Source organism: Scyliorhinus torazame, chromosome 8 (genome assembly GCF_047496885.1).
Source record: "Scyliorhinus torazame isolate Kashiwa2021f chromosome 8, sScyTor2.1, whole genome shotgun sequence".
In the NCBI taxonomy this organism is placed as follows: Eukaryota; Metazoa; Chordata; class Chondrichthyes; order Carcharhiniformes; family Scyliorhinidae; genus Scyliorhinus; species Scyliorhinus torazame.
Genome location: NC_092714.1, coordinates 77,140,981 through 77,167,435, shown reverse-complemented (window position 1 = coordinate 77,167,435; position 26,455 = coordinate 77,140,981). Strand labels below are relative to the sequence as shown.

The window sequence follows — 26,455 nt, the reverse complement described above, 5'->3', positions numbered from 1 at the left end:
TCAGGGCTCATAGGGAAAAGAGCGAGGGCAGGGAAAGGGAGAGGTTAGTGGGGGAGGTTTTAAGGGTGGACAGGAGCTATGCAGAGGCTCCTGATGAGGGACTACTCAGGGAGAGACGAAGCCTCCAGACGGAGTTCGACCTGTTGACCACGGGGCAGGCAGAGGCACAGTGGAGGAAGGCACAGAGGGCGATGTATGAATATGGGGAGAAGGCGAGTCGGATGCTGGCACATCAGCTCCGTAAGAGGTTGTCAGCGAGGGAAATAGGTGGAGTCAAGGATGGCAGGGGAACTACGGTGCGGAGTGCGGTGAAAGTGAATGAGGCATTCAAGGCCTTTTACGAGGAGCTGTATAGGTCCCAGCCCCCGGGGGGAAAAGAGGGGATGCGACGATTCTTGGACCAACTGAGGTTCCCGAGGTTGGGGGAGCAGGAGGTGGCTGGTTTGGGGGCGCCAATTGGGATGAAGGAGCTGGTTAAAGGACAGGGGAGCATGCAGGCAGGGAAGGCCCCGGGACCGGATGGGTTCCCGGTGGAGTTCTGTAGGAAGTATGTAGACCTCTTAGCCCCGTTGCCGGTAAGGACCTTCAATGAAGCAAGGGAGGGGGGGACCCTGCCCCCAACAATGTCGGAGGCGATGATCTCTTTGATCCTGAAGCGAGAAAAGGACCCACTGCAATGCGGGTCGTATAGACCGATCTCGCTCCTCAACGTAGATGCTAAGTTGCTGGCAAAAATGTTGGCTACGAGGATAGAGGACTGTGTCCCGGGGGGTGATTCACGAGGACCAGACGGGATTCGTAAAGGGTAGGCAGCTAAATACCAATGTGCGAAGGCTCCTAAATGTGATGATGCCATCGGTGGAGGGAGAGGTGGAGATAGTGGCAGCTATGGATGCGGAGAAGGCCTTTGACCGAGTAGAGTGGGAGTATCTTTGGGAAGTGTTGAGGAGATTTGGGTTCGGGGGAGGGTTTATTAGTTGGGTTAAGCTCCTGTATAGAGCCCCGGTGGCGAGTGTGGTCACGAAGCGGCGGAGGTCGGAGTATTTCCGGCTGTATCGAGGGACGAGGCAGGGATGCCCCCTGTCCCCTCTGCTGTTTGCATTAGCAATTGAACCTTTGGCCACGGCATTAAGGGAGTCGGGAAAATGGAGGGGGGTGGTCCGAGGGGGAGAGGAACATCGAGTGTCGCTGTACGCAGACGACCTGTTGCTGTATGTGGCGGATCCAGTGGATGGGATGGTTGCGGTCATGCAGATTCTAAGGGAGTTTGGGGACTTTTCGGGCTTTAAGCTCAATGTGGGAAAGAGTGAGCTCTTTGTGGTGCATCCGGGGGATCAGGGAAGAGGGATAGACGACCTACCGTTGAGGAGGGCAGAAAGGAGCTTTCGATACTTGGGGATCCAGGTAGCTAGGAGCTGGGGGGCACTGCACAAACTTAATTTGACGCGGCTGGTGGAACAGATGGAGGACTTTAAAAGGTGGGACATGTTGCCACTCTCGTTAGCGGGCAGGGTACAGTCGATTAAAATGGTGGTCCTCCCGAGGTTTCTTTTTGTATTCCAATGCCTCCCAATTGTGATTACCAAGGCCTTTTTTAAGAGGGTAAGCAGGAGCATTATGGGATTTGTGTGGGCGAGCAAGACCCCGAGGGTAAGGAGGGGGTTCCTGGAGCGTAGCAGAGATAGAGGAGGGTTGGCATTGCCGAATGCGGGTGGCTACTACTGGGCAGCCAACGTGGCGATGATCCGTAAGTGGGTGATGGAGGGAGAGGGGGCGGCATAGAAGAGGTTGTAAATGACGTCCTGCGAAGGAACGAGCCTGGGAGCGCTGGTGACGGCACCGCTGCCGCTCTCGCCGACAAGGTACACCTCGAGTCCGGTGGTGGCGGCAACGCTAAAGATCTGGGGGCAGTGGAGACGGCACAGGGATGCGATGGGAGCCTCGGTGTGGCCCCCGATCAGAGACAACCATCGGTTTGTCCCGGGAAGGATGGACGGGGGGGTTTCAGAGCAGGCATAGGGCAGGGATTAAAAGAATGGGGGACCTGTTCATTGATGGGACGTTTGCGAGCTTAGGGGCGCTGGAGGAGAAGTTTGGGCTACCCCCGGGAAACGTTTTCAGGTACATGCAAGTAAGGGCGTTTGTGAGGCGGCAGGTGAGGGAATTCCCGATGCTCCCGGCACAGGGGATTCAAGACAGGGTGATTTCGGGCGTATGGGTCGGAGAGGGCAAGGGGTCGGCGATATACCAGGAGATGAAAGAGGGGGAGACTTTGGTAGAGGAGCTGAAGGGTAAATGGAAAGAGGAGCTGGGGGAGGAGATTGAGGAGGGACTGTGGGCAGATTCCCTAAGTAGGGTTAATTCCTCTTCCTCGTGTGCCAGGCTCAGCCTGATACAGTTTAAGGTAGTTCACAGAGCGCACATGACGGGGGCGAGGCTGAGTAGGTTCTTTGGGGTGGAGGACAGATGTGGGAGGTGCCCGGCGAACCATGTCCATATGTTTTAGTCATGCCCGGCACTGGAGGGGAGTTGCGAGAACAGTATCTAAGGTGGTGAAAGTCCGGGTCAAGCCAAGCTGGGGGCTAGCACTATTTGGAGTAGCGGACGAGCCGGGAGTGCAGGAGGCGAAAGAGGCCGGCATTCTGGCCTTTGCGTCCCTAGTAGCCCGGCGAAGGATCTTGTTAATGGGGGATATCTTTCTTGGAGGGGGAGGGGGAAGGTTTTTTTTTTCTGGGGGGCATTCGAGCAAGAAAATACATGAATGATCCGGAAAACTGATATGTACGGGAGGAATCCAATGCACAAAGTTCTGTATCATATTGACTTGCCATGTTCATGTCTTGCTATGCGAGCTTTCTTTCTTTTGTGTCACGGGGGGGGGGGTTTGTTTGTATGTTTGAAAATGTGGTTAAAAAATTCTTAATAAACATATTTTAAAAAAAAATAAAAGGTACTTTGAAAGGGAAGAGGAGAAAAAGGAGATTTTAATGATTCTAACTCAAAGTGACGAACCAAATCCAGATGACTGTGAATTTGACATACCTCAAATTAAATTGGAAAACGAGGATGTTCTTAAAAATGGGGATAAATTGTTGAGTTACCTTCCAGTGAAAAAACGGACTGACTTGAAAGAGTTATTGATAACACATGGGCGAGTTTGTAGAGATAAATTGGGATGTACAAAAATGGCTATACATGATGTAGATGTGGGAAATGCTGTTCCAATCAAACAACATCCAGATAGACTTAACCCTTTAAAATTGGCACAGGTTAACAAAGAGATTGAGAGTATGCTTAAAAATGGCATAATTGGAGTGGGTTGCAGCCAATGGAGCTCACCCATAGTGATGGTACCAAAGCCAGACGGTACCCAACGGTTGTGTGTGGACTATAGAAAGGTTAATGCAGTTACAAGAACAGACTCTTATCCTATCCCACATTTGGAGGATTGCATTGAGAAAGTGGGACAATCAGCCTTTTTTTCCAAACTGGATTTACTTGAAGGTTACTGGCAGGTATCTTTATTCGAAAGGGCGAAGGAGATTTCAGCTTTTGTGACTCCAGAAGGTATATACCAATTCAAAGTTATGTCATTTGGCATGAAAAACGCACCAGCCACATTTCAATGGTTAACTAACAAAGTTGTTTCAGGATTACCCAATTGTGCGGTATACATCGACGATATGGTAATTTTCAGCCAGACATGGACAGAACATTTGAAACATCTGATGGAGTTATTCGATCAACTTCAGGAGGCGGGTTTGGTGATAAACCTAGCTAAAAGGGAATTTGGCAAAGCCCAAGTCACTTTCCTTGGCCATACAATCGGACAGGGTCGAACGGTCACACGGGATGTGAAACCAACAGTTGTTGAGGAGTTTCCAAAAACCTCAAGACAAAGGAAAATAATGCGATTTCTTGGCATGAGTGGATTTGATCGAACATTTGTGAAAAGTTTTTGTAGCGTGATTGCTCCACTGATGACGTTGCTGAAGAAACGTCGAAAATTTCAGTGGATGGCGGACTTTCAACAGGCATTTGACGGCCTGAAAGCGGTGATAACCAATGCTTATGTGTTGGAGAATTACAAGGGACTCTGCGATCAGATTGAACTAAAGTATCTGACTTTAAAGAGAAATGCCGAGGCGTAGAGAAATGGATGGATCGTGCAGAGACCTTCTTGTTCAAAGAGACTGTCAATCAGGAAGGATTTCAGTTGGAGGAAGAAGAACAAAAATGGACTATATTATTGTACCTGTTTGCGTGTGTTGTTTTTTTAAAAAAAAACGTATATTTTCTGTGTGCATTTCTTAAAGGATAGTGAAAAGATGAAAAATGAAACCATCTTGAAGTTGATGGTTTATTTATTTTTCTTGGGGGAGGTGAGTCATGTAAGAGTACCTTTAAGAAATGGGTGTTTATAAATGGGTGTGTATATAAATATCTGTAGTGAGAGTACCTTTAAGAAATGGGTGTTTACTACTGCAGTGATGTCAGAGAGTGGGTGGAGCTGGGCTGTCTGTCAGCTTTTTACTTTTGTTTCAGGCTGTTTGCTGCAGGGTGTGTTTTAGTTTTGTTTTCAGCGTTGGAGCTGAAGCCAGACAGAGCAGGTGTACTGTTGATCTCTCTGCCATGAAAAGACGATCTCTTGATCATTTGGTGAATTCAGAATTATAAATGTTCTCAGTAGTGAATGTAAACCTAATGTGCTTCTGTTAAAAGGTGTTTCTTTTGTCTTCTGGATGTTGTTTGAGAAGTTATTAAGGATTACTTAGTGTTGTACTCTTTGGTGGTTGTATTTGAATTAATGGTTGCTAAGATGTTCACTGTATATTTTAAAAAGGTTAACTTGAGTTCATAGAATAAACATTGTTTTGCTTTTAAAAAATACTTTTCCATTTATGCTGTAGCACACCTGTAGAGTGGGCCGTGTGCTCCCCATACCACAGTCTATTAAAAGTTGTGGGTCAGGTGAACTCCATGATACACTTTGGGGTTCTCTAAACCCTGGCCCATAACAAATTATTTTATCTTCTACCTTCTACAGTATTTCCCAGTGACTAAGAAGAAAGTAGGTAATTGCTGCCAAGCCTCTGTCAATATAACTCTTGACCTGGCTGCAAGGAACCAGTTATTCATTTGCCCTTCCTATAGTGTCTCAGATCAAGAACCCATCATACGCAAAGTAATCGTTACAATCCCTAAAATGAACTGCAAAGCACAATCTATTGGAATATTCAGCAAAGGTGCATATTTTCTTTCTAAAAATTCTCTTTGCATATGACCTGATCCTAAACAGATACAAACAAACCAATATATTAATGATCATACTTTAACAGTTGCAATAAACTAAAATAAAAATGTAAATTAATTGGATAAAAATTCTGTCAATGTAAATTATTTCAGTCATTTGTTAAGCAAAACAAACGCACCTCAACTAAAAATGCATTAATATCGTCTTTTTAAAATACTTAACAAATCTGGATATTAAATAAATTTCAATCTGTACTTCACATCGGTTTTCCTTTTCATATGATAGAACAATACTGGGGCTTTGCTTGATATCAAATTATTGTCCCGTGAATGTTCCCTCTGCTGCTCCAATGAACACCGTACTCAAATTTTCACAGTTATAACAAGAACTTGCATTTATATGGTTCTTTTGATGCAGTAAAATGTCTTAAGGTGCTTCAGAGGATCAATTATCAAAGAAAATTTGAGATTCAGCCACATGAAGCCATTGCAGGAAAGATTCACGAGAATGGTTCCAGGTATGAGAAACTTCAGTTCTGAAGGTAGATTGGAGTGGTTAGGTCTTGCCGGGATACACCCTGCTGGAGCGACTGCTGGTTCCGGGTGTGGAAGGGGAGGGATACATACAAATGGGGGAGCAGGGAGGCGAGCGGGTGGTGAAGAGCAAGGAGAAATGGGAAGTGGAGTTGGGAGGGGAGATCAACTGGGGAGCATGGACTGAGGTACTGAGTAGGGTAAACGGGACCTCCTCATGTGCAAGGATGAGCCTGATGCAGTTTAAGGTGGTGCACAGGGTGCATATGACTCGAGCGAGAATGAGTGGGTTCTTTCGGGGGTTTCAGATGAGTGCGAGAGGTATGGGTGGGGGCCAGCGAAGTATGTTTTTGCCTCTTCTTGGTTCCCTCACCACCTGCTGCGTCCCTGTCTAGCAGCTATGTCCTTTAGGACCCGACCAGTTTAGTCTGTGGTGGTACTACCGAGCCATTATTGGTGATGGACATTGAAGTCCCCCACTCAAAGCATACTTTGCACCCTTGCCACCCTCAGTGCTTCCTCCCAAGTGGTCTTCAACATGGAGGAATACTGATTCATCAGCAGATAGTGGCCGGTATGTGGTAATCAGCAGGAGGTTTCCTTGCCCATGTTTAACCTTCATGCGACTTCATGGGGTCAAAGTCAATGCTGAGGACTCCCAGGGAAACTCCCTCACAACTGTAAATCATTACACCACCAACTCTGCTGAGTCTGACATGCCGGTGAGACAGGACATATCCAGGAATGGTGATAGGTGTCTCGGACATTGTCTTTAAGGTATGATCTGTGGGTATGACTATGTCAGGCTGTTGCTTGATGAGTCAGTGAGACAGCTCTCCCAACTTTGGCACAAGCCCCCAGATGTTCTTGCTTGGCAAGGCATTTAGTCGCTAGTGGAGGGTGCAGGTTAAATGGGGTTTTGGTATTTATCTATTTTTCTTTTCCTTCAATGGAAGTCTCCCTGCTAACTCAGGAGTTAGTTAATGGGAGTAGTTTTGGAGGGTTCGCTGCAGCTCATTATCGTAGTTTTTTTTAAAAGAAAATTAGCTTAGAAATTTATTTTGTTTAGTCTTGTTAAATGTAGGTTTTAGTTTTAGAAGACATCTTTGTTTGCCTCGCTTTTATGTGTGGTCACATTCAATGGTGATGGCATTTTTGGGAGGGAGAGTGGGGTGGGGTAGTTTGCTGACGGTGTCTGTTGGTTTTCCTTTGTCCAGTCTTCTGGCTTGGCTCGGTGGTCATCTTGGGTGGATCTTTTTGCTTTACCTTCTCAATGTCCGTTGGTAGATCTCTCTTGGTGGAATGGCTATCTCCGGAATAAAGAGTGATGGGAGACCTCAAATCTGTTTGGTCACCTGGAACGTTAGATGTTTGAATTGCCCAGTGAAGAGGTCGAGGGCATTTGCCCATCACAAGATGGGGGGGGGGGGGGGGGGGGGGGAGCAGCATTTTTACTGACAGCGGCCACAACATGGTGCAGTTTAAGTTAGTTATGGACAAGGAAGTAGACAAATTGCAGAAAAAGGTCTTGGATTGGACGCCCGGGGGGGGGGGGGGGGGGGGGGTTTGCAGACTTTAGTAAAATAAAGCAGCATCTGGCCAAGGTAGATTGGAACAAGTTACTGGTGGGGAGACCTACAGGAGAACAGTGGGGGGTGTTCAAAGATAAAATGGGGAGGGTACAGGTTGAACATGTTCCCTCTAGGATAATAGGAAGGAGTAACAAGCCCAGAGAGCCATGGATGACCAGAGATATTCAGGATACAATGAGAAGGAAGAGAGAGGCTTTTAATATGTACAAGGGGAGCAAATCAACAGAGGCATCAGTGGAGTACAGAAAGTGCAGGGTGGAGCTTAAGAAAGCAATTAGGAGAGCAAAGAGGGGATATGAGAAATCTCTAGCTGGTAAAAGTAGGGAAAATCCCAAGATATTCCTTAAGTATATCAATGGGAAGAGAATAACCAGGGAAAAAGTAGGGCCCATTAGGGACCAAGGGGGGAATCTGTGGGTGGAGCCAGAGGACATTGCAAGGGTGTTAAATGATTATTTCACACCTGTCTTCACCCAAGAGAATGAGGAGGCAGACATGGAACTCAGGGAGAGAGACTGTGAGGTTATTGAGCAAGTTGTCATAGGGAGGGACAAGAGACAAGGTATTGGAGGTGTTAGCAGGCTTAAAAGTGGAGAAATCTCCAGGTCCAGATGAATTGTGTCCCAGGTTGCTGTGGGAGGCAAGGGAGGAGATCGCAGGTGCCCTGTCTTAAATTGTTAATTCTTCTCTAGCCACAGGAGAGATGCCAGAGGACTGGAGAGCTATGGATGTGGTCCCACTATTTACGAAAGGCTGTAGGGATCAGTCAGGGAACTACAGGCCAGTGAGTCTCACGACAGTGGTGGGGAAACTAATGGATAAAATTCTGAAGGAGAGAATCTATCTCCACTTGGAGAGGCAAGGTTTGATCAGGAATAGTCAGCATGCTTTGTCAGAGGGAGGTCATGCCTAACAAATTTGATTGAATTTTTTGAGCACATGACTAAGTGTGTAGATGAGGGTAGTGCAGTGATGTTTACACGTATTTCAGCAAAGCTGTCCCACATGAGAGATTTATAAAGGCAAATACACATGGGATACAGTGGAACTTGATAAGGTGGATTCAAAGGTGGATTGAAGCTGGCTGAGCTGTAGGAAGCAGAAGATGATTACAGATGGCTGCTTTAGTGACTGGAAGCCAGTGTCTAGTGACGTACCACAGGGATCTGTGCTGAGTCCCCTATTATTTGTCATTTATATAAATGACTTAGATGACTACATGGGGGTTAGGACCAGTAAGTTTGTGGATGACACAAAGATAGGCTGGGTGGTTAACAGTGAGGTTGAGAGTCTTGGGTTACAAGAAAATATAGACGGGATGGTCAAATGGGCAGAAAAGTGGCAGATGGAATTTAATCCTGAGATGTGTGAGGTGTTTCACTTTGGAAGGAACAATTTGAGAAGGAAATATTCAACGAATGGAAATCCTGAGGAACAAAGAGACCGAGGCGTGTTTGTAAGTAGATCTCTGAAGGCAGAAGGGCACGTTAATAGGCTAGTGAAAAAGGCATATGGTACACTTGCCTTTATCAATCGTGGCATACATTAGGAAAGCAAGGCAGTCATTTTGGAGTTACATAGAACATTGGTGAGGCCACAGCTGGAGTACTGTGTGCCACATTATAGGAAGAATGTGATTGCACTGGAGCGGATGCAGAAGCGATTCACCAGGATGTTGCCTGGGATGTAACATTTTAGTTATGAAGAGAGATTGGATAGGCTTGGGTTGTTTTTGCTGGAGCAGAGAAGACTGAGGGGCGACCTGATCGAGATTATGAGGGGCATGGATAGGGTGGATAGGGAACAGCTGTTCCCCTTAGTTGAAGGGTTGGTTACGAGGGGATACAAGTTCAAGGTGAGGGACAGGAGGTTCAGGGGGGATTTGAGGAAAAACGGTTTTGCCCAGAGGGTGGTGATGGTCTGGAATGCACTGCCTGGGAGGGTGATAGAGGCGGGTTGCTTCACATCTTTTAAACAGTACCTGGATGAGCACTTGGCAAATCTGAACATGCGAGGCTATGGGCCAAGTGCTGGCCAATGGGATTAGGATTGGCAGATCAGGTGCCTTTAATGCGGTGGGGCAGACTCGATGGGCTGAAGGGCCTTTTCTGCATTTTATTTTTCTGTGATTCTGTGAAGACCTCAAACTCTGATGTTGTTTCTTTGCAGGACTTGCTTGTCAGGGATCAGACCAGGCTGCGCAAGTGGTGGGTTGAGCAGGTTTTTCATTCTGGTTTCGATGGTAGGGCCATGGGTGAGGCAATTCTAAGTAATAAAAGAGTTCAGTTTTGACTTCCGGTGGCGACATGTAGGTGGAGGTCACATGTTAAGTGCCTCCTGCTAGAGTCTTGGCTTTTGCCCTTTTTGCCCAGTTTTTGGGGACAACTGATCCCAATAGAGTTACGAGGTAGACCGGAGAGAAAACCTACAAATGGACTTTGACCTGCAGTGGAAAGCAGTGCACCAACTCCGCCAGGTAGGGGGTCCCCTGTACGAACACGGAGACAAAGCTGAGAAAGCAGGTAGCCACGAGGGAAAAAGCACAGGTTAGAGACAACAGAGGCAAACTAGTAGAGGAGCCGGAGAAGGTCAACAAGGCATTTGAGATCTCCACACGGGGCTGTACACCTTCGAGACCCCCGCACGGTACTTGGGGATGAAACAGTTCTTTGATGGACTGGACATGCCAGTTGTGGGGGAAGATAAGTAAGGGGGCTGGAAGCACCTTTAGAACTGGGAGAAGTCATGAAGAGCATCAACTCCATGCAGGTGGGGAAGGTGCCGGGTCCAGACGGATTCCCAGCAGACTTCTACAAAAGATTTGCAACAGAACTGGCAGGAGATGTTCACAGACTCGCTGGCGAGGGGCACTCTGCCGCCTATGTTAGCACAAGCCTCAATCTCGCCGATACCCAAGAAAGATAAAGACCCAATAGATTGCGGGTCCTACAGACCCATTTCGTTGCTAAACGTAGATGCGTAATTACTGATCAAAATACGAGCCAGGAGGCTGGAGGACTGTGTACCAGAGGTGGTAGCAGAGGACTAAACGGGCTTTGACGAAGGTAGCCAGCTAACATCGAACATCAGGCGTTTGCTGAATGTGATAATAACCCCATCCAGGGAGAGAACATCAGAGGTAATCATCTCCCTGGACGCAGAAAACGTCTTCGACAGAGTCGAATGGAAGTACTCCATCAAGGTACTGGAGCAGTTCGGGATTGGAACATGGTTCACCGCTTGGGTTAAACCCCTGTACAGCGATTCCACGGTGAGCATACAGACGAATACCACCAGCTCAAAGTACATCCTGCTGCACAGAGGCACAAGACAGGGAAACCTGTTGTCCCTGCTACTCATCCCAGCGATTGAACCACTAGCGATTGCGCTCAGGGCAGCAAAGAATTGGAAGGGGAACCAGAGAGGAGTCTTGCTCTTTGAGCATGACCTGCTCCTTTACATCTCAGACCCGCAAAGCAGCATGGAGAGAATCATGGTGCTCTTGAACGAGTCTGGAGCCTTCTTGGGCTACAAACTCAACCTGTGCAAAAGTGGGATCCTCCCGGTGAACCCGCAAGGGGGGGGGGGGGGGGGGGGGGGGGAGAGGAGAGCAGGGCTGAAGGGGCTCTAACACAAATTCCGCTACCTGGGGATCCAAATCGCCCATGACTAATCGCGGATCCACAAGTGGAACCTGACCAGCCTGGTCGAGGAAGTTAAAAATGACGTGCAGAGGTGGGACATACTCCCTCTCTCCCTGGTAGTGAGAGTGCAGGCGATTAAGATGAACGTACTGCCCAGGTTCCTCTTTCTGTTCAGATCCACACTGATCTACATCCTCAAGGTCTTCTTCAACACAGTAGGAAAACAATCATGGCATGTGTGTGTGTGTGTTTGTGGCGGGGGGGGTTGGAGAACCCTAGGATCCCCCCAAAAGTCCTACAGAGAACGAGAATCATTGGGCCTAGCCCTCCTGAGCCTACAATGTTACCACTGGGCAGCAATTGTGGAAGGGGTAAAGGGATGGATAAAGGAGCAGGAAACCGAATGCGTGCAAATGGAGGAGGGCTCCTGCATGGCGACCTCCCTCCAGACCCTGGCCATGGCAGCGCTCCCATCCCCACTGACCAATGGATTTGGACTAAGGTTGCCACAATTTACTTGCAAGTTTTACTTTGATAAAACCTTTAAGATCATGTACCCTGAATTTGAACAACTTCACATTTTAGCATTAAAAAAAACCCAAAATTCCTACATTCGCTAACCATAACACAACTTCTAATGATACTTAGGGCAGACCTTTATCCGTTGGGTTGGGACCCTGACATTGGGGATAAATGGACCCCTGCATCTGTAGAGAAAAGAGCCATTTGGCAGTGATTTTCCATGAATTGGTCAATTAGTGATCAGAGGGCAGGCTCGCCATCCAGTTAGGAATGATGAGGGGTGGATTCTTGAAACTGGAGTATTTCTTATTTGAATGAGCAAGTCTGCAGTTTGGATGGAAGAAAGAGAATGAATCTCCACCTTGAGGGGCCCTCTCTCCAATTTTTAAAATTTCTCAATTAAGAAATGACTTCAGCAGCCAGGCTTACTCACTCTTCCAACTTTTTCCATCCGGCAGGAGATACAAAAGTCAGAGCATGCACAAACAGATTCAAAAACAGCTTCTTCCCTCTGTTACCAGACTCCTAAACGACCCTCTTATGGATTGACCTCATTATTACTACACTACTGTATGCTTCACCTGATGCCGGTGTCTGTGCATTTATATTGTGGACCTTGTGTTGCTCTTTTATGTATTTTCTTTTTCTTTTCATATACTAAATGATCTGTTTGAGTTACTCGCAGAAAAATACTTTTCACTGTACCTCAGTACACGTGACAATAAACAAATCCTATCCTATCCATTGTGGAGAGGGTAATCTCTCCATAGGATGACCTGCAGCTGTGGTTCAGCAAGAGGGGAGGGAGGGTCCTCAGTGCTCCGCTGTCTGGAGCACTGGCCCCACCCTCAACCTGTCATCACAAGGCTGCCTTCAAGGTTTAGCCTCTGGCATGTCAGAGGTTCCAGTCAGTCTCTGACAGTTGGCCTGTAATGATTTAACGTCCTTAATTGAACACCCGGTACTTGTGAGCAGGTAGCCTTCCCAACCCATATCCTGCCTCGGAGAAATTAGCTAGTGGGCAGGATGGGGTTGGTAAAATGGCATACCGGCCAGTGATGTGGATTTTTGTGTCTGCTCGCCTATGCGCACATGTCCAATTGGAATCCTGCCCTTGGGTGATAATGAAAGGACAACTCATGTACAAGATCACTGTGCAAGAAAGAAGATTCATTGCAAAATCACAGTATTAAAATTTCATTCAACTTTAATTGGAGGGTTCATTTTATTGTTGAGTGTGGTTTTAGTGAAAGACATAGAGAAATTATTTATAATTGCCGTAAAATTTGCAGACCCGGGTGTCAAAAGAAATTGACGATAAAGTACATTAAACAATTTTATCAACAAAAGGAACACAAGGGCAGCATGTGCCAATGTAAATAAGGCCAAAAGAGATCCATTCAGATATAGCATTGTCATTCAATTAATGATTCTGAGAACGAGCAGAATTGAACGGCTGCTTTTGGTAAAATTCTAACTTTAGCAAAGATTTTTGACCCAGAAGGAGCAGGAAAGAACAAACCTGGAATAAAATAAAGAATAATTTGAAGATAAAGACTAAATTGTCCCTTTTAGTTTCTGTTGTGCCACAGTAGAGCAGGCTTCAAGTCATCAGGACCAAAAGGCAGATTACTATATAGTTACATTGTGGTGGATAGGTCTGCATGGCAGTGAAATTATCATTTACAAAATAACAGCAATATATACACATAGCTGTACAAGACACTTTCTTTTGAATCTGCTAGTCCATGGACTTCCTCCAAATTGTACATTGCTTTTGAAACAGGTGCTGCACGTTACAGAAGATTTAAATAAAATCACAGAATTAGAATTCTTACAGTGCAGATGGAGGCCATTTGGCCCATCAAATCTGCACCGAATCTCTGAAAGAGCACCCTACCTGGGCCAACTCCCTCACCCCATTCCCGTAACCCCACATAACCTGCACATTCCTGAACACTAAGGAGCAATTTAGCTCGGCCAAACCACCTGACCTGCACATCATTAGACTGTGGGAGGAAACTGGAGCACCGGGAGGAAACCCATGCAGACACGGGGAGAAAGTTCAAACTCCAAACAATCACCCAAGGCCGGAATTGAACCTGGGTCCCTGGTGTCATCAGGCAGCAGTGCTAACCACTGTGCCACCATACTGCCTCTTTTTTTTTTCTGAAAAGGAATCAAACAGTAAATCAAACCCTCAAGCATCAAATAAATCAAATATGCCTATTTTAAAGATGCATCATCCTGATGTGATCCTGGGAAAAATAAACACAGTTCTTGACATGATCCAATTAGGGATCAGTTTAAAAAAAAAAAATTTAGAGTCCCCAATCATTTTTTTTTTCCAATTAAGGGGCAATTTAACGTGGCCAATCCACCTACCCTACACATATTTGGGTTGTGGGGGCGAGACAATGCAAACATGGGAGAATGTGCAAACTTCACACGGACAGTGACCCGGGCAGGGATCAAACCCTGCTCCTCAGCGCTGTGAGGCAGCTACAGCTCTGTCTTCAAAACCACAATCCCAGTCAAGCTGATATAAAAACTGCAAAACCGAGGACTTGGCACCTCCCTCTGCAACTGGATCCTCGACTTTCTGACCCATAGACCACAATCAGTAAGGATAAACAATGACACCTCCTCCACGATAGTCCTCAATACCGGAGCACCGCAAGGCTGCGTACTTAGCCCCATACTATACTCCCTATACACACACGACTACGTGGCAAAATTTGGCACCAATTCCATCTACAAGTTTGCTGATGACATGACCGTAGTGTGTCGGATCTCAAACAACGATTAATCAGAGTACAGGAGGGAGATAGAGAATATTGTGGAGTGGTGTAACGACAGCAATCTCTCCCTCAGTAACAGCTAAACTAAAGAGCTGGGCATTGATTTCAGGAAGCAAATATCGTACACACCCTGTCTGCATCAATGGTGCCAAGTTGGAGATGGTTGACAGCTTCAAATTCCTAGGTGTGTACATCACCAACAATCTGTCCTGGTCCACCCACGTCGACGCTACGATCAAGGCACAACATGCGCCTATACTTTCTCAGGAAACTAAGGAAATTTGGCATGTCCACATTGACTCTTACCAATTTTTACAGATGCACCATAGAAAGCATCCTATCTGGCTGCATCACAGCCTGGTATGACAACTGCTCGGCCCAAGACCTTAAGAAACTACAGAGAGTCGTGAACACTGCCCGCCTCCCGTCCACTGATTCTGTCTACACCTCCTGCTGCCTTGGGAAAGCAGGCAGCATAATCAAAGACCCCTCCCATCTGGGTTATTCATTCTTCCAACTTCTTCAATCGGGCAGGAGATACAAAAGTCTGAGAACATGCACAAACAGATTCAAAAACAGCTTCTTTCCTGCCATTACCAGACTCCTGAACGACTCTCTTCTGGACTGATCTGATCTCTTCACACATGTTCTCTACTGAATAGTACTGCACTCCTGTATGCTTCAACTGATGCCTGGTTCTGTGTATTTATGTATGTTTTATGCTTTTTTTCTCATGTATGGAATGATCTGTCAAGACTGCATGCAGAACAATACTTTTCACTGTACCTTAGTACACGTGGCAATAAAACAAATCCTATCCAATGCTAACCACTGTGCCACTGTGCTGCCCCTGTTTAAAGTAGACAAAGTTTGAGATTCCGGGCACTTATTCAGTGAATACAATTACAAGATGTTATGGGTTTTGAACAAAAAAAAATAAACTTCACCACAGATAGGTAAAACAATTTACAATATCTACATAATACTCTAACATACAGGTTAATATGAGGTCCATGTGAAATAACAGGCAAAATGTGGCTGAAAAAAACTACACTGCACAATAAATGTCAGATGTGACCAAGACAGATTTCACTGAATTCTCAACAACCTACCCAGACTTCATCAAGTAAACGAGTTGAAACCTGTCTATTTCACGAGGGATTCCAATCTTCATCTTGGATACCTAGCCTTGGAATCCTCTCCAAAAGTCACTCCAACTTGGATGGCATCAACATTGGCCCACTTTGCATGGTTTCAATCTCATTTGCAGAGATTTTGTTCCCCTGGATTCCCGAGTCGGTAGTCCAGCACCAACTCAAGCATTTTTTCAGCTCTTTGGCCATGCCAAGCAGAACATCACTGTTCTAAAAGGGTAACTTTGCTTCCAGCATCCCAAAGCAGAGAATCACCAACCTCCTGTTGCTTTTTTCGATTGCCAGGGCTACTCCTGAGCCCTCTCCACTTAAGGTCTGCCAATCACAGACCCCTTTCTACTTGGATCCTCTTTCTCTGCTCCTCTTTCTTCTTAACATTGGGACCTCTCCCTGTCCGATGCCTGAGGCACTTTTCTATTATGGAACTACCTTCTAATCACATTAGCTCATTTTTGCACAATTTTCGTTTGTGGAGTAACACTGTGGAGGCCTACTCCCATTCTGCACATGCACAGAACTCCCAAGGTATGTCAGGACTTAGATTTCCTGGCCCTAGACTCCACAAGATGATAAATCTGGATTTCCTAATACCTTCGTCCTTGGAAGAAAGCAGCTTAAACATACTTAACATGTTAAGTACAACTTATCATTACCACTTTAATAGATAATTACATACTGTACATATAAACTTTACACATCATATTACAAAGGTACAAAGGCTTAAATAAAATGAAAGTACATGTGACAAGTAGGATCAGCAGGATTTAAACACCATAAAACTGACATAACTCAGAACACCTATTCACCTATACACTTTAAACACCAACAATTACATTTTTTTCCCCATAATCTATTTATGGTATACCAAAACAGTGGGAACACATTAAAGTTTTTTTTAAAACATCTTGACCAGCTTGTATTTCTATTTTGCATCATGGTTTTTCAGCCTTTCTGGTGTAACTGTAAACAATACTCTGGTCACCTTACACTCTTCACATATGGATGCATATTAGTCACGCTATATGTGGCCAATGGCTTTCCTATAGGTTTCTCAGCTTTAATGCAGAACAACATGGATTTTTTCTTACTCTTCCGTTAATGGAAACATGTCTTCAGTGTGTTCCTTAGATTGGCTACTGAAACCATGCGTGTCTGATTGATAATAAACTTTGAAACTATACAAACTAACAAAATAGAAGGCGGCCATCGGCTCCTCGGGTCTGCTCCATTATTCAAAAAGATCATGACTGATCTGCTTGTGTTTCAAATTCAACATTCCAATCTACCCCTGATAACCTTTGATACCCTTGCCTATCAAGAATTTATCTACCTCTGCCTTAAGAATATTCAATGACCCAGTCACCACCAGCTTCTGAGGCAGAGAGTTGCAATGTCATCCTCAGAAAGAAATTCTCTTCATCTTAGGGCAGCACAGTGGTTATCACTGCTGCCACACAGTGTCAGAGTCACAGGTTCAGTTCTGGCCTTGGGTGACCGTGTGGAATTTGCACTGTGTCTGCCTGGGTTTCCTCCGGGTGCTTTGGTTTCTTCCCACAGTCCAAAGATGTGCAGGTTAGGTGGATTGGCCATGCTAAATTGCCCCTTAGTGTCTAAAAGGTTAGGTGGGGTTACTGGGTTACAGTTACAGGGAGGCGTGGGTTTAAGTAACGTGCTCTTTCCAGACTCGATGGGCCGAATGGCCTCCTTCCGCACTGTAAATTCTATGATCTTGATCCTAAAAGGGTGAGACCTCATTTTAAAACTTTGTCACTCATTTCCTCCATACCAGATTTTGTTGTTTCATCATTTTAATTAACTCCAGATGGATAAACCTGCACCAAGGAAGTTTTCCTCTCTTTTCTCAAATCATTTTCCACTAGTTGATCTGAGAGACGTTCCACCGTCTTCTGCAGATGTTCATATTCTTCTCATTGAAGTTTCCAAAAAATGGAACAGTCATCTGTTTCTTTCATAATTTCATCCAAATATATATTTACTCTCTTATCTTCCAATTCTTTTCCAAGTGTATCTCTTGCTTCAACTAAGCAATTACTCTGGTGAGCTCAGTTGTCTTTGTTTCAGAGTTATCTGCAGAAACCTTAAACCAGCTTAACAACTTCACTTCATATGGGCATTCTGTTAATTTTGGAATCTTTCTTCCCTGGTTACCGACTGCTCCTCAGAATCTTATTTATTTGTTCGATCTCAATCTGCTTTGGATCTGCTCTTCCATGCTGCACATCTCATCTTTCTTGTTTTCTAGACTGCATCAGAGTTGAACAATTCCATTGCTCTTTTAACGACAAAGTTCCAACAGTTCATTGGCTTGGTCTTTAATTCAGCACCCACCCAACTGTTCTAATTCGCCAGCAATTCATTTTCCTGGTCAAGATGTTTGTAACGATACTTAATAGAAACGTCTGGGCTGGATTCTCGGATTCTGGGGCTATGTTCCCACACTGGCATGGGAACGGTGGCGCTTTACACCAGAAAAACTGGCGTTAAACGGGCACCGATTCCCCGTGTTGCTGGAGGCTGACATGCCGGCAGCGTAGACGACTCGGCTCTAGCTGCCGATACGGCCCGGAGAATTGCCGGTTCCGTGGCCGCACACGGGCACGGTAGCGGCCTGCAGCGGCTGCGCTGTGCTACATGGCGGAGGCTGCTTGCGGACCCGACTCACGCACCCTGGACCAGCCCCCCACAGTGCCCCCAGCCCCTAATAAAGATGCCCCCCCCCCCCCCGACTGTGGCGGCGCTGGACTGAGTCCGCAGCAGCCATGCTGAGTTCCCGACGGATGAGACGACATGCGACCGACGCTATCGGGAACTCGGCCGGTCGAGAGCGGAGCATTGGGGGCGGGCCTCAGGTAACGTCCGGAGGCCGTCGGTACGCCGCTTTGGAGGGGACAGAGCATCGCGAAAGCAGCACCGCCCCCGATATCGGCAAATGCGATTTTGCCGTCGGTGACTGGAGAATCCAGCCGCTGATAATTGAAGTTAATCAGGTTGTAAATGAAGATCTATCTTTGCTGTATATGCAAGTTTATCATTTAGACATTTCAAGATCTCATTCTACTTCCTGTGACTAAAACTTCTCACCTGTTCTTGTTTTGAAAAAAAAAATGAAATGAAATCGCTTATCGTCACATGTAGGTTTCAAATGACGTTACTGTGAAAAGCCCCTAGTCGCCCCATTCCGGCGCCTGTTCAGGAAGGCTGGTACGAGAATTGAACCGTGCTGCTGGCCTGCCTTGGTCTGCTTTCAAAGCCAGCAATTTAGCCCTGTGCTAAACCAGCCCCATGTTTTTTGTTTGTGGAAGTTATTTCTCTACACTGACCAGCCTTTCCTTCAATTGCTTATCAGCAATAAGCTTCTTGTGTTTGGCCACAGTAATCTTGGGGAGTTTGCAAAGATTAGAATGATCAAACAACTGCTGTAGCACAGTGGTTAGCACTGTTGCTTCACAGCACCAGGTTCCCAAATTCCATTCCTACTTGGGTCACTGTCTGTGCGGAGTCTGCACGTTCTCTCAGTGTCTGTGTGGGTTTCCTCCAGGTGCTCCGGTTTCCTCCCACAAGTCCCGAAAGACGTTGTTAGGTGAATTGGACATTCTGAATTCTCCCTCTGAGTACCCGAACAGGCGCCGGAGTGTGGCGACTAGGGGATTGTCACAGTACCTTCATTGCAGTGTTAATGTAAGTCAATTGGGACAATAATAAAATGAAGATTAAAGATTAAAGGGTTACACTGTTACTGTCCTCTGACCATCATTACCCAATATAAAGCCTTGCTTTCTAAACTAGAATCATAGGATCCCTAGAGTGCAGAAGGTCATTCGGAGTGGGCTTCACTCAAGCTCACTCCCATCGCCAGGACCTCTCTCCCGAGATCACTCACACCGCCAGGACTTCTGCCGAGCTCACTCCCATTGCCAGGGCTTTTCCCGAGCCCATCGCCAAGGCTTCTCTCCCGAGCCCACTCCTATCGCCAGGGCTTCTCTCCCGAGCCCACTCTCATCGCCAGGGCTTCTCCTGAGCTCACTCCCATCGGCAGGGCTTCTCCCGAGCCCATTCCCATCGCCAGGGCTTCTCCCGAGCTCACTCCCATCGCCAGAGCTTCTCCCGAACCCTTTCCCATCGCCAGGGCTTCTCCCGAGCTCACTCCCATCGTCAGGGCTTCTCCCGAGCTCACTCCCATCGCCAGGGCTTCTCCTGAGCTCACTCTGATCGCCAGGGCTTCTCCCGAGCCCATTCCCATCGCCATGGCTTCTCTCCCGAGCCCACTCCCATCGCCAGGACTTCTCCCGAGCTCACTCCCATCGCCAGGACTTCTCTCCCGAGCCCACTCACATTGCCAGGGCTTCTCCCGAGCCCACTCCCATCGCCAGGGTTTCTCCCGAGCTCACTCCCATCGCCAGGGCTTCTCCCAAGCCCATTCCCATCGCCAGGGCTTCTCCCGAGACCACTCCCATCGCCAGGGCTTCTCCCAAGCCCATTCCCATCGCCAGAGCTTCTCCTGAGCTCACTCCCATCGCCAGGGCTTCTCCCGAGCTCACTCCCATCGCCAGAGCTTCTCCCAAACCCACTCCCATTGCCAGGGCTTCTCCCGAACCCTTTCCCATCACCAGGGCTTCTCCCGAGCCCACTCCCATTACCAGGGCTTCTCCCGAGCCCACTCCCATTGCCAGGACTTCTCCCGAGCCCATTCCCATCGCCAAGGCTTCTCCCGAGCTCACTCCCATCGCCAGAGCTTCTCCCGAACCCTTTCCCATCGCCAGGGTTTCTCCCGAGCTCACTCCCATCGCCAGGGCTTCTCCCGAGCTCACTCCCATCGCCAGGGCTTCTCCTGAGCTCACTCCCATCGCCAAGGCTTCTCTCCCGAGCCCACTCCCATCGCCAGGGCTTCTCTCCCGAGCCCATTCCCATCGGCATGGCTTCTCTCCCGAGCCCACTCCCATCGCCAGGACCTCTCCCGAGCTCACTCCCATCGCCACGACTTCTCTCCCGAGCTCACTCCCATCACCAGGGCTTCTCTCCCGAGCCCATTCCCATCGCCATGGCTTCTCTCCCGAGCCCACTCCCATCGCCAGGGTTTCTCCCGAGCCCACTCCCATCGCCAGGGCTTCTCCCGAGCTCACTCCCATCGCCAGGGCTTCTCCCAAGCCCATTCCCATCGCCAGGGCTTCTCCCGAGCTCACTCCCATCGCCAGAGCTTCTCCCGAGCTCACTCCCATTGCCAGAGCTTCTCCCGAGCCCACTCCCATTGCCAGGGCTTCTCCCGAGCCCACTCCCATCGCCAGGGCTTCTCCCGAGCCCACTCCCATCGCCAGGGCTTCTCCCGAGCCCACTCCCATTGCCTGGTCTTCTCCCGAACCCTTTCCCATCGCCAGGGCTTCGCCCGAGCTCACTCCCATCGCCAGGGCTTCTCCCGAACCCTTTCCCATCACCAGGGCTTCTCCCGAACTCACTCCCATTGCCAGGGCTTCTCCCGAGCTCACTCCCATCGCCAGGGCTTCTCCCGAGCTCACTCCCATCGCCAGGGCTTCTCCCGAGCTCACTCCCATCGCCAGGGCTTCTCTCCCGAGCTCACTCCCATCGCCAGGGCTTCTCCCGAGCACACTTCACTTAAGGTCTGCCAACTACAGACCTTTTTCTACTTTGTTCCTTTTGTGCTGCTTCTCTTTCTTCTTAACTTTGGGAACACTCCCTGTCCCTGTCTGGGATGCTTCCCGATTATGACACTTTGCTCTTGATCACATGATCCCTTTTTAAAAAAAATATTTTCATTCTCTTCCTTTTTTACATTTGCATCCAAATTTACACCCACCAGCAGCCAACGGTAACAAATACAATGTCAATGCCCTGGCCAACTATCCATTCCTCCCACCAACCCCCAAACAACCTTCAACATTTTAAATGCAAACATCAAAGAAAATGATTCAGGAATCCACTATCCAACCATGCATGGTCATCAACAACATATACAGTCCAAACCCCACCCCCCCCTCCACCCCCCAAATTTTCCATGTCACCCAATTCTTGAAAGTGCATAATAGAACCCTTCCATCCTTCCCCTCAACTCAATCAGCGAGGCGAAGGCTAAAACATCTGCCTCCGCACCCGCTTCCAGCCCTGGCTGATCCGATTACCCGAATATGGCCTCCAGAGGACCAGGCTCAAGCTTCACATGTACCACCTTCGAAATTACCCTGAACACCTCCCTCCAATACCCCTCCAGTTTTGGTCAGGACCAGAACATATGAACGTGGTTTGCGATGGGCCCCCCCACAACGTTCACAAACATCCTCTACCCCCGCAAAGTGTTGGCTCATCCTCGCCTTTGTGAGGTGTGCCCTATACACCACCTTCAGTTGTATCAGCCACATTGAGGCACTCAAGCTCCGGAGGAGCTCACACCACAACCCCTCCTCCATGCCCTCTCCCGACTCTTCCTCCCACTTGGTCTTAATCCCCTCCAGCAGTGCTTTCGCTTCTCCCAGAATCGCCCCATAAATCGCCGACACCACCCCCTTCTCTATTCCCCCTGTCGTCAGCACCTCCTCCAACAGTGTGGATGCCGGCGCCACCGGAAAGCTCTGTATCTGCTTCTTAGTGAAATTTCGGACCTGTATATACCTAAACATTTCCCCCTGCCCCAAGCCATATTTCGCCCCCTGCTCCTTCAATCTCGCAAACCGACCACCTAGAAACAAATCCTTTAATGCCCGACTCCCTTCTCTTCCCATCTCCGAAAACGCCTAGCCCACTTCCTTGGTTCAAATCGGTGAAATTGACATTTCCCTTGACCCCGCCCCCAGATTAAAGTGCTGGCGCAACTGCCTCCAGATTTTTAAATTTTTTTTAAAAAGAAAATATTTTATTGAAGCATTTATAATTTAAACAATTTAAAAAATCAAATTTCAACAAGAACAAAAACACAATATACCCAACAAACCCCCCAAGCAGACCCCAGCCAATATGGCTTACATAAACAGTGCCACCTTCCCAGCCCTCCTCCGTTGGTTCTCCTGCCCTTACTCGTCTCTCTCATGCCTCCCTTTCCCGCCTCCCCCTGCTGACAGCTTAATTTTTCTCGAAGAAGTCGATGAACGGCTGCCACCTCCGAGCAAACCACTGTAATGAACCGCTTAAGGCGAATTTGATTTTCTCTAGTCTGAGAAACCCCGCCATGTCGCTAACCCATACCCCGACTTCGGGGCTCAGAGTCCCTCCATCCTAGTAGGATCCGTCTCCGGGCCCCCAGGGAGGCAAAGGCCAGGTCATCGCCCTCTCTCAATCGGCCTCTCTCACCCCCTGGGCTCCCGGGTCTTCTGACACTGCAAAGATCGGTACCTCTGGACTTGGCATCACCCTCATTTGTCATACCTCTGACATAACGTCAACAAACCCCTACCAGAAACCCCTCAGCCTCGGACATGCCCAAAACATATGAACATGGTTCGCAGGACTCCCTGCACAGTGCCCACATCTATCCTCCATCCCCTGAAAGAACCTGCTGGATCGCAAAGACCTCACTCTTACCTATATTCAATTTGTATCCCGAAAACCGGCCGAATTCCACTAATATCCCCATATTCCGTCCAATCCCCTCCTCTCAAATGGGTCCGATATGTACAAAAGTAGATCGTCCGCGTAAAGCGAGACCTTGTGCTCCACCACCAACCCCCCTGCACCCACCCGTGCCAGACCATCAACGTTCTTAATGCCATTGCCAATGGCTCTATAGCCAAGGCAAACAACAGTGGGGAAAGTGGGCATCCCTGCCTCGTCCCTCGCGCAACCTAAAATAGTCTGATCTCACCCGATTCAACCGCACACTCGCCATTGGTGTCTGGTATAGCAACCGGACCCAGTCCACAAAGCCCTGTCTGAACCCAAACTGCTCCAGGACCTCCCATAAGTATTTCCAGTCCACCCGATCAAAGGCCTTCTCTGTATCCATGGCCGCCACCACCACCTCAACCTCACGCCCCTCTGAGGGCATCACAATTACATTAAGCAACCTTCTAATGTTGGTCGCCAAATGCCGCCCCTTAATGAAGCCAGTCTGATCCTCCCCTATTACCCCCGGGATGCAGTCTTTGATCCTTGTGGCCAGGATCTTCTCCAGTAGTTTGGCATCCACATCTAACAGGGAGATCGGTCTGTATGACCCACAGTTTTCCGGGTCCTTATCCCACTTTTAAATGAGGGAGATCGACACCTGTGACAACATCGGGGGGAGCACTCCTTTGCCTCATTGAAGGCCCTTACCAACAGCTGTCCCAACACCGTTGAGAACTTGTTGTAAAATTCCATCAGGTACTCATCCGGTCCCGGAGACCTGCCCGATTGCATCGCCTCCAGCCCCTCTACTACTTCTACAAGCCTAATTGGGGCCCCCAGGCCCTACCAGCTCCTCATCCACCTTCGGGAACTCCAACCCTCCCAGAAGCCACCTCATCCCCGGCTGGGGGATCAGACTCATACAATTTGCTATAAAACTCCCCAAAAACCCCATTCACCCCCGCCGGGTCCAAGACCGTATTCCCACCTGTGTCCTTCACTTTCCCTATCTCTCTTGCCGCCTCTTGCTTCCTCAACTGGTGCACTAACATCCTGCTTGCTTTCTCCCTATACTCATATACTGCCCCTCTCACCCTTTTCAACCGCCCTACCGCCTTACCCGTGGATAGCAGCCCAAATTGCACTTGCAACCTCTGGCGTTCCTTTAGCAACCCTTCGTCCTGCAAATCTCTTGTCCACCTGCAGGATTTCTTCCACTAGACTTTCTATCTCCACCCGTTCTGCGTTCTCCCTATGCACCCGAATCGAGATAAACTCCTCCCTGACCACTGCCTTCAGTGCCTCCCAAACCTTACCTGCCGACTCCTCCCCGTCTCATTAATCACTACATATCCCCAGATGGCCCTCCTCACCCGCTCACACACCTCCTCCTCCGCTAACAGTCCCACATCCAGCCTCCATTGAGGGCGCTGGGTTCACTCGTAAATCCACCCAGTGCGGGGCATGGTCCGACAAGACTATTGTTGAGTATTCGACATTCACCATCCCAACCAACAACGTATTATCCAACACAAAGAAATCTATTCGGGAATAAACCTTGTGCACTTGGGAGTAAAATAAAAATTCTTTCGCCCTTGACCCTCGAAGCTCCTTAGCTCTTTCCGACACCCTACCCGACCTCAAGCTCGACTGGTCCAGTCTCGAATCCAGGACCGTATTGAAGTCCCGCCCCATAATCAGCCGATGAGAGTCCAGGTCAGGAATTCTCCCCAGCACCCGCCTCATAAATTCCACATCATCCTAGTTCGGGGCATAGATTTTTACCAACACCACCGGCATCCCCTCCAGTTTCCCACTTACCATAACATACCTTCCACCTTTCCCCTGAGTCAGCTACTATATTTCCTACCTCGAACGCTACCCGCACATTGACCAAAATCGGCACCCCCTTCGTTTTAAAGCCTGAATGAAATACTTGCCCAACCCATCCCTTCCTCAGCCTAACCTTGTCCCCCACCTCAGGTGAGTCTCTTGCAGCATGGCCACTTCCGCCTTCAATCGCTTTTAAGTGTGCAAACACACAGGCTCTCTTGACTTCCCCATTCAATCCTCGCACATTCCACGTGACCAGCCTGGTTGGGGGGCACGCCCCCACCCCCCGATCAACCATAGTCCGTCTTGGGCCAGCCTCCAGCCCGTTTCCCGCACCTGCCCACTGCCTCCAGATTTTCAATGTCGCTGCTACTACTGGACTCCGAGTATTTCCCCGGGGCCATCGGGAGTGGTGCTGTTGCCAATGCCCTTAGCCCCGAACACATATCCCTTTTGTGAGCTCTTTTCTTTTTCCGTGCGTGGACCATGCTCGCCCTTGGTTGGATGAATTACGAAAACGATGGATTACACATATTCTGCCCACTCCCAGTCCACGCATATGCAAAACTCCCAAGGCCAGTCAGAACTTGGGAGTCCCTTCCCCTGCTCCACGAGAAGGCAAGTCTGGATCTCATGCCAATCCCTTTAAAAAAAGCCTTGCCAATTATTTTAAATTGTGAATTCAAATCAGCATCTGGTTCCCTATGTACCTGGATTATTCCAGGAGCAGTACCACCCTGAATCCATAATCCATTCTCCCCTACCGCAGTCCCAAAACAAAATAATAAGATCACAGTGAAATAATTACCAAATATTTTAAAGAAAGATTTTCAAGAGGCCTCTGAAAAGAACATTCAAGTCATAGTTGAACAAATGGCTAAGAATGACTCACATCAAGCAGTGTATGAAGATGCTGATCCTGGAAAACGCTGTGCAAAAAATCCAAGTCCTTTTCACTGCAATCAGTTAGTGCATGGATTTCCTCCAAACTATCCAGTACCTGTGAAACAGCCCCTGTAAATTCAAACAAATCATATTTTTCAGGTATTTGAAGAGATGAATATTGATGGTGCATTTTGTTGTTCATTTACCAGGTCAGATGAAAATGACATAGAAATGGGCAGATCGGTGATAGCATGGTCTAAGAACCAGGAAAAAAGTGATATGATAAAATGGTTACCATCACAGATATGTTTTATCACTTTCCAGGCATGGTACTATCTCGCCAAGTAAAGCAAACTAAAAATAAATCTTTATCAATGTAAAGCTACATTTTGTGAGATGTAATTGGTGAAAACGGCATATCATAGATTATCATAGAATTTACAGTGCAGAAGGAGGCCATTCGGCCCATCGAGTCCGCACCGGCTCCTGGAAAGAGCACATGGCATATCTAAACAGAAAGTTAAAAAAAAATATTTCCAGTTTGTGTTCTTTCAAAAATGAATAGTTATTTAATGTCTTCATCCTTAGTTCTCAAGAAAATTATAAACAGATTGAAATCGACTTAACTAGAAAACTTCTCATTAGTAAGTGAAATTTTCAATCTACAG

General features: G+C 47.8%; 1 protein-coding gene across 12 annotated transcripts in view; it reads right to left on the bottom strand.

Moving 5' to 3' along the window:
- Positions 1-26,455, bottom strand: part of caska (calcium/calmodulin-dependent serine protein kinase a) — a 783,320-nt gene that overhangs the window by 304,205 nt on the left and 452,660 nt on the right. For all 12 annotated transcript variants that reach the window (XM_072513849.1, XM_072513855.1, XM_072513858.1 and 9 more), the window contains one exon: positions 25,795-25,916. In XM_072513849.1, coding sequence (XP_072369950.1) covers positions 25,795-25,916 — 122 coding nt within the window. The remainder of the gene's footprint in view (positions 1-25,794; positions 25,917-26,455) is intronic.